The sequence below is a fragment of the Vitis riparia genome, chromosome 2, assembly GCF_004353265.1.
Source record: "Vitis riparia cultivar Riparia Gloire de Montpellier isolate 1030 chromosome 2, EGFV_Vit.rip_1.0, whole genome shotgun sequence".
NCBI classification, from domain to species: domain Eukaryota; kingdom Viridiplantae; phylum Streptophyta; class Magnoliopsida; order Vitales; family Vitaceae; genus Vitis; species Vitis riparia.
The window spans coordinates 7,773,416-7,781,759 of NC_048432.1; the positions used below are offsets into that span (position 1 = coordinate 7,773,416).

Below are 8,344 nucleotides of genomic sequence, written 5' to 3' on the forward strand. Positions count from 1 at the left end.
TCAGCAGCTGCAGGCACCATATTCAGGTGCTGTTCACAGTGGCTGCTAGTGCTGGTTTCAGGCGCTTTAGGCGCCCATTTCGAGCACCATTCAGCAACATTCAGAGCACCATTCAGCCCCCATTCCAAGCCTGTGAATGAGGGAATTGGGCTGCACTCCGGTTGATGCAGCCCATCCCGTTTGTGGCGGCGATCACATCGCTACCAGTGAGGGTGCAGCCCGTCCCGTTGGCCGTGGCATGCATGGCGCTGTTGGGGATGAAGCGATACACGGCTGAAAATTAGGAAGATGGGTTTGTGATATTAAGTTGATGGAGAATCTAAAGATAGATTGGGTTTCCAATGAAGCCCACTAAAGAAATTGGGCCATAGGGATAAAAAAAAAAAATGTAATTGGGCTCATTAGTTAAATGCATGGGCAATGGCCCATTTTACAAAATCAAGGGCTTTGTGTATTGGGCCATGAATTAAATAAGAAATTTGGGCCTATTTAGGTTCTAATGGCCCGGTCATGAATTACTTTTTATTGGGTTTTGAATTGATTAAGTTTTATATGGATTTAGGCACCCTTTCATAATCTGAATTCCTTTAAAATTAATTTTGAATTATATGTGATCCTTTATACATGCATATTAAATCATTAATTTTATTGTTTGTATGTATAAAATGTAGCTTAATCTTGTGTTAGATAAATTAAATGTTGTAGCTATTGATGCATGCAAATTTTATCTAAATTGTATAAGATATATATATATATATATATATATATATATATATCATATAATCTTAATGTCTAGTGAACCATATAATTTTTTAATAATTAAGGAATAGCCACAACGACCTTAATTATATAAAAATTATATATTAAGTAAATCTGAATCACATTATGGACATTAATTGTAATTAATTATATAAATATGATGATTTTACCCCACAGGGTTTTCATTATGTTTATATAATTAATTAGGATAAAATATTAAAATTAATTTTTCCTAATTTACCCGCAGGAGTTAGGAATAATTAATTTAATAGGTTTATCATAAAGATTATAGACAGAAAATATCAAACTATATTCATAATTCAATAAAATAGTTTGATAAAGTCTATCATAAAGATAATTAATTTGATTGAATTAAAGATTTAACCCACATGCAATTTTTAATAAAATTAGATTCAATTTTAAGCATGTTCTACATTGGTAAAGCATGAATTTATATTAAAGCCTCAAATTTTTAATAAGCTTGTAATCCTTTTGTGCAGTTTTACCTAGCATATCTGATATTCGTTGTGAGGTTCCCGAACTTAGAGGAGATAACTTTAAGATATGGAAGGAGAGAATTCTTCTTCAATTAGGGTGCATGGACATAGATTATGCTATAAGGAAAGATGAACCGCATAAGATCACTGATACCAGCACACCTGAACAAATTTTATTGTACGAATGCTGGGAGAAATCTAATCGCCTTAGCGTGATGTACATTAAGACAAAAATCAGTGCTGGTATATGTGGTTCATTCGAGCAACATGAAAATGTCCGCAAATTGCTAAAGGCTATTGACGAGCAATTCGTCACTTCAGATAAAGCCTTGGCAAGCACCCTAATTATGAAGTTCACATCCCTGAAGCTCACCGGTATAAGAGGTGTGTGTGAATATATCATGGAGATAAGGGACATTGTGGCTCAATTGAAGAAACTCGAGGTAGAAATGTCTGAATCTTTCTTGGTGCACTTTATCCTTAACTCTCTTCCACCTTAGTATGGACCTTTCAAAATCTCTTACAACACACATAAGGATAACTGGTCTATCAATGAATTGATGACCATGTGTGTTCAAGAGGAAGGAAGGTTAATGATGGAACAAGGAGAAAGTGCCATGTTGGTGACGCAAAGGAAAGGAAAGAAAGGAAAATCTCAAGCTAGTTAGAAAGGGAAGTAACAAATTCCTCCCAAATCTGACATTAAGAAAGACGAAAAATGTTTTTTCTGTAAAAAGAAAGGACACGTGAAGAAGAAATGTCTGAAATTTCAGAATTGGCTTGAGAAGAAAGGTAACCCTACCTCATTTGTTTGCTATGAGTCTAATATGGTTAATGTAAACACCAACACATGGTGGATTGATTCTGGATCTACAATCCACATTTCAAATTCCTTGCAGGGTATGCAAAACCTAAGGAAGCCAGTGACAAGTGAGCAATTCATCTTATCCGGAAACAAGATGGGCTCGCATGTGGAAGCAATAGGGATATGTTATTTAACTTTAAATAGTGGTTTTGTTTTAGAATTGCAAAAAACCTTTTATGTACCAAGTTTCTCACGAAACTTGATTTCAGTTTCTAGACTTGTACTGTTTGGTTATTCCTTTCATTTTTCAGAAACATCTTTCAGTTTGATTTATAAATCTGATTGTGTTGGGAATGATATCTTGTTTGATGGTCTTTATTGTATATTCTTAGAAAATGATACCGCTCATAATTCATTACATGTCCAAACTGGCATTAAAAGATGTGTTGTAAAAGAGGATTCCTCTACATTGTGGCACCGGAGATTAGGTCATATCTCCATAGATAGAATCAAAAGATTGGTGAATGATGGGGTACTTAGTACTCTAGATTTTACTGACTTTGAGACTTGTGTGGATTGCATTAAGGGTAAGCAGACCAATAAGTCAAAGAGAGGTGCTACTAGGAGTTCCACCATACTAGAGATCATACATACTGATATATGTAGTCTTGACATGGACTCTCATGGTCAGAAATACTTCATCTTTTTCATAGATGATTTCTCACGATACATGTAGCTACATACTTCATAATAAAAATGAAGCTTTAGATGCCTTTAAAGTCTTCAAGGCAGAAGTAGAGAAACATTATGGTAAACAAATTAAGATCATGAGATCAGATAGAGGTGGAGAATATTATGATAGATACTTGGAAGATGGACAATCACTTGGGCCATTTGCGAAGTTTCTTCAAGAACATGGGATTGTTGCCCAATACACCATGCTTGGTTCTCCAGACCAAAATGGTGTAGCAGAAAAAAGAAACCAAACTTTATTGGACATGGTGAGGAGTATGCTTAGCAGCTCAAAACTTCCTAAATTCTTGTGGACTGAAGCACTTAAGACAGCAGTGTATATATTAAACCGAGTTCCAACCAAGGCTGTCCTAAATACGCCATTTGAGTTATTGAAAGGTTGGAAACCGAGTTTGCGACATATGCGCGTTTAGGGATGCTCGTCTGAAGTGAGAATTTATAATATACAGGAGAAGAAACTGGACCCAAGGACTATTAGTGGGTATTTCATTGGATATGCTGAAAAGTCTAAGGGGTACAGATTTTACTGTCCATCTCACAACACTTGGATTGTGGAATCGAGAAATGCTAAATTTCTTGAATATGACTTGGTCAGTGGGAGCGATCAATTTAGAAACATAGTTTTTGATATTGATCATACAAAGTCTCAACCTTCCACTTCAAGTGATAGATTGTTTATTGTTCATAACATCCCTCAAGTACAATCGGGTGTAGAACGAACAATCGCTGAAGTTCAACCAGTCGTTGAAGTTCCACAAGTTGTTGACAACATTCCAGTAGATCAAGTTGATCAGGAGTTTCCTGATACTTCTGGACAACAAGTTGAACCTCATACTTCCTTAGAAGATATTGGTGCAACCTTAAGAAGGTCTACTCGAACTAAGAGGTCAGCAATTCCTAATGATTATGTAGTGTATCTACAGGAATGTGACTACAATATAGGAGCCGAAAATGATCCCGAATCATTTTCACAAGCCATGATTTGTAAAGAATCAGAATTATGGTACAATGCCATGAAGGATGAGATGAGTTCCATGAAGTGCAATGATGTTTGGGACCTTGTTGAGTTGCCTAATGGTGTAAAAATCATTGGTTGTAAATGGGTTTTTAAGACAAAGAAAGACTCATCAGGCAACATTGAGAGATACAAGGCTAGACTTGTTGCAATGGGGTTCACTCAGAAAGAAGGAATCGATTACACGGAAACCTTTTCTCCTGTATCTAAGAAAGATTCCTTGCGCATTATATTGGCATTAGTAGCCCACTTTGATTTGGATTTGCAACAAATGGATGTGAAAACAACATTTCTTAATGGAGAGCTAGAGGAGGAGGTTTACATGAAACAACCTGAAGGATTCCCCTCTAGTGATGGTGAGCAATTGGTTTGTAAGCTTAAGAAATCCATATACGGTTTGAAACAAGCATCCCGCCAATGGTATTTAAAATTCCATAACATAATTTCTTCATTTGGTTTTGTTGAAAATGTTATGGATCAATGCATATACCTTAAGGTCAGTATGAGTAAAGTTTGTTTTCTTGTTTTATACGTGGATGACATCTTACTTGCAACCAATGATAAGGGTTTACTTCATGAGGTGAAACAATTCCTCTCTAAAAATTTCGACATGAAGGATATGGGTGAGGCATCTTATGTCATTGGCATTAAGATCCATTGAAACAGATTTAAAGGTATCTTAGGTTTGTCTCAAGAAACCTATATCAATAAAGTTTTAGAGAGATTTCGGATTAAGAATTGTTCACCTAGTGTTTCTCCTATAGTGAAGGGTGATAGGTTCAATCTGGACCAATGCCCAAAAAACGATCTTGAGATGGAACAAATGAAGAACATTCCATACGCTTCTGCAGTTGGAAGTCTGATGTATGCTTAGGTCTGCACAAGGTCTGACATTGCATTTGCTGTTGGAATGTTAGGACGATATCAGAGTAACCCAGGTATAAACCACTAGAAAGCTGCAAAGAAAGTGATGAGATATCTTAAAGGAACCAAAGAGTACAAGCTTTTGTATAGACGAACAAGCAATTTAGAGGTAGTTGGCTACTCAGATTCAGACTTCGCTGGTTGTGTTGATTCACGTAAATCAACATCTGGATACATTTTTATATTGGCCGGTGGAGCTATATCTTGGAGGAGCGTTAAGCAGACCATGACTGCTACTTCTACTATGGAAGCTGAGTTCATATCTTGTTTTGAGGCTACTTCACATGGTGTATGGCTTAAGAGTTTCATTTCCGGGCTTAGAGTTATGGATTCAATATCTAGGCCATTGAGTATATATTGCGACAATTCAGTTGCAGTCTTTATGGCAAAGAACAATAAAAGTGGAAGTCGAAGCAAGCACATCGACATTAAGTATCTAGCCATAAGAGAACGTGTTAAAGAAAAGAAAGTGGTTATTGAGCACATTAGCACTAAATTGATGATCGCTGATCCTTTAACTAAGGGCATGCCACCGTTGAAATTCAAGGATCATGTAATGAACATGGGACTTAGTTCCCTTATGTAGTTTTTATTGTACAAACTCTTATTATGATGTTTTCTCATATTGATGTGCACCTTTATTTAATTTTGAGAAAATTCAACTTCATGGGACCAAGAATGAACATAGGGTTTATTCATTAAGTAATATTGCCACATAAAGTAAAATGTTAAGAAATGAATACATTGTAATACATGGAAGATAACACTCGTTATATAGAGGACTTATCGCTATGATTCATATATTTGTTACTTAATGCGGAAAAATAATGATCTAAGATAGGACATGAGGTTAAAAGTGTGGACCAAGTGGGAGAATGTTATCAAATAACCGACGTTCACTACCCACGTTCCGCTGCCCTGAAGTGGTCCAACACTTGGCCACGTCCTTCATCATGTAGTTGCTGTTAAGGAGCACGTTTCTATCAACTGCTCATCGTGTGGCAAATCAGAGAAACGTGGCTTTGATGGGAAGCCACATTTTCTTTGTATTTTAAATATCGGTCTTGGTTCCAAGCTCCTTTCTCATGCTGCTGAAAATCTTCAGAAATTACACCATTGTAGACCCTCAATTTTGCCCCTTTAGCACATGTCTTTAAATTCGTTTTCAGTGCTCCACAGTAGTCCCTTGGTGGCCCATTGCTACTCATACTACTTACCTTTTCTGTCACCGTGGAGACTCTGGTTAAGGGATTGCCTAACCCCTTTATTGTGACCCTTGGCAGATTTGATTTAGACTTAGGTTTTTCTTGTTTTTTTTTAGGATAGCTTTTAGATACACTTGACCCATTAGGCACCACCCTAGGCCCACTTAGTCTCATCATAGGCCCGTTTAGGCACACTTGACCCATTTGGATATTTTTAGTGTGATTTGTATGACTTGCATGGTTACATGGCTTTTGGGCTCGGCTTTTGTTTATTGGTTTATTTTTTATTTTATTTTATTTTATTTTTAGTTTTAGTTTTAGTTTTATGATTATCATTCACTTTTTATTGGTTATCTTCCTCTTTATATTATTTTCCTTAACTTATTTATTTATTTATTATTTATTTTTGTTTATTTATTTATTTATTTTTTACCGTTTCCTAATTTATTTACTTGCTTATCTGTTCATTCAATTATTTAACTTCAAAAATTTCATGTTTTTGCAAGGAAACTAACTATTGGAGTTTAAGGAAGATGGGACTCTCTTTGGAAGGTTTTGGAGAGGAATTTGAAATTGGGAAGATTGCTTTTGAATTGGAAGATTTAAAAAAGAATAAGGAGAAAAGAAGAGAAAAAAGAGGAGATTTCGTCTTTTTTAAGGAGATTTAGGTTTTAGGAAAAAGGAGAGATATACGCGAGAGAGGAAGAAAAGAAGTGGGTGAGAGATTTTTGATTTTCAGGGGGATGGAGAGAACAATAGGAATTTTTTTAGAAGGGGTTTTTTTTGAGAAATTGAAGCATAAAGCATAATTTTTTTTAAAAGAGAGCACACAGAATTTTGGAAAGAAGCAAGGGACTTCGGACGGAGATCGGGCTGTCATTTAATCATCAAGAGAGGATTTTCTCTTAGACTTCAAAGGTTAGTTTTCTATATAGTACTTTTATTTAGCCTAGATTTTATTTTATTTTTTGGAAATTTTAGTTTTTGATTAATTCTTTGCGTTAAAGTTTATATTATTTTCTTTTTAAATCCCTAATTAGTTTAATTCCAATCTATCTTTTAGTTTAAGTTTGTTAATCATTTTAATTCTTAAGTTTAAATAATCATATTGAATAAAGTTTGTATTTTTAATCCCAATTAGTTTGATTTCAATTCGTTTTTAATTTAAATGCATTAGTTGATCTTAATTCTTTGTTTTAAATAATCACGTTAAATAAAGTTTATATTTTTAATCCCAATTAATTTGATTTCAATTTGTTTTTTTAGTTTAAATGCATTTTGTTGGTCTTAATTCTTGACTTTAAATAATCATGTTAAATAAAGTTTGTGTTTTTAATCTCAATTAGTTTGATTTCAATTCGTTTTTAGTTTAAATACATTTTGCTTATCTTAATTCTTTAGTTTAAATAATCATATCGAATAAAGTTTGTATTTTTAATCCCAATTAGTTTGATTTTAATTTGTTTTTTAGTTTAAATGTATTTTGTTGATCTTAATTCTTTACTTTAAATAATCACGTTAAATAAAGTTTATGTTTTTAATCTCAATTAGTTTGATTTCAATTCGTTTTTAGTTTAAATACATTTTATTGATCTTAATTCTTAAGTTTAAATAATCATATCGAATAAAGTTTGTATTTTTAATCCCAATTAGTTTGATTTTAACTTGTTTTTTAGTTTAAATGTATTTTATTGATATTAGTTCTTAAGTTTAAATAATCATATTGAATAAAGTTTGTATTTTTAATCCTAATTAGTTTGATTTCAATTCATTTTCAATTTAAATGCATTAGTTGATCTTAATTCTTTGTTTTATATAATCACGTTAAATAAAGTTTGTATTTTTAATCCCAATTAGTTTGATTTTAATTTGTTTTTTAGTTTAAATGTATTTTGTTGATCTTAATTCTTTACTTTAAATAATCACGTTAAATAAAGTTTATGTTTTTAATCTCAATTAGTTTGATTTCAATTCGTTTTTAGTTTAAATACATTTTATTGATCTTAATTCTTAAGTTTAAATAATCATATCGAATAAAGTTTGTATTTTTAATCCCAATTAGTTTGATTTTAACTTGTTTTTTTTTTTGGTTTAAATGTATTTTATTGATTTTAATTCTTAAGTTTAAACAATCATATTGAATAAAGTTTGTATTTTTAATCCCAATTAGTTTGATTTCAATTCATTTTCAATTTAAATGTATTAGTTGATCTTAATTATTTGTTTTAAATAATCATGTTAAATAAAGCTTGTATTTTTAATCCCAATTAATTTGATTTCAATTAGTTTTTTAGTTTAAATATATTTTGTTGATCTTAATTCTTGACTTTTAATAATCACGTTAAATAAAGTTTGTGTTTTTAATCTCAATTAGTTTGATTTCAAT

The 8,344-nt window shown here is 32.7% G+C and overlaps 1 protein-coding gene across 1 annotated transcript; it reads left to right on the forward strand.

Moving 5' to 3' along the window:
* The first annotated feature begins 288 nt into the window (after positions 1-288).
* LOC117929962 lies at positions 289-1,756 on the forward strand. Its single transcript, XM_034850410.1, has 2 exons — positions 289-292; positions 1,260-1,756. The coding sequence occupies exons 1-2, from the start codon at positions 289-291 to the stop codon at positions 1,754-1,756; spliced, it is 501 nt and encodes a 166-aa protein (XP_034706301.1).
* The last annotated feature ends 6,588 nt before the right edge of the window (positions 1,757-8,344 follow it).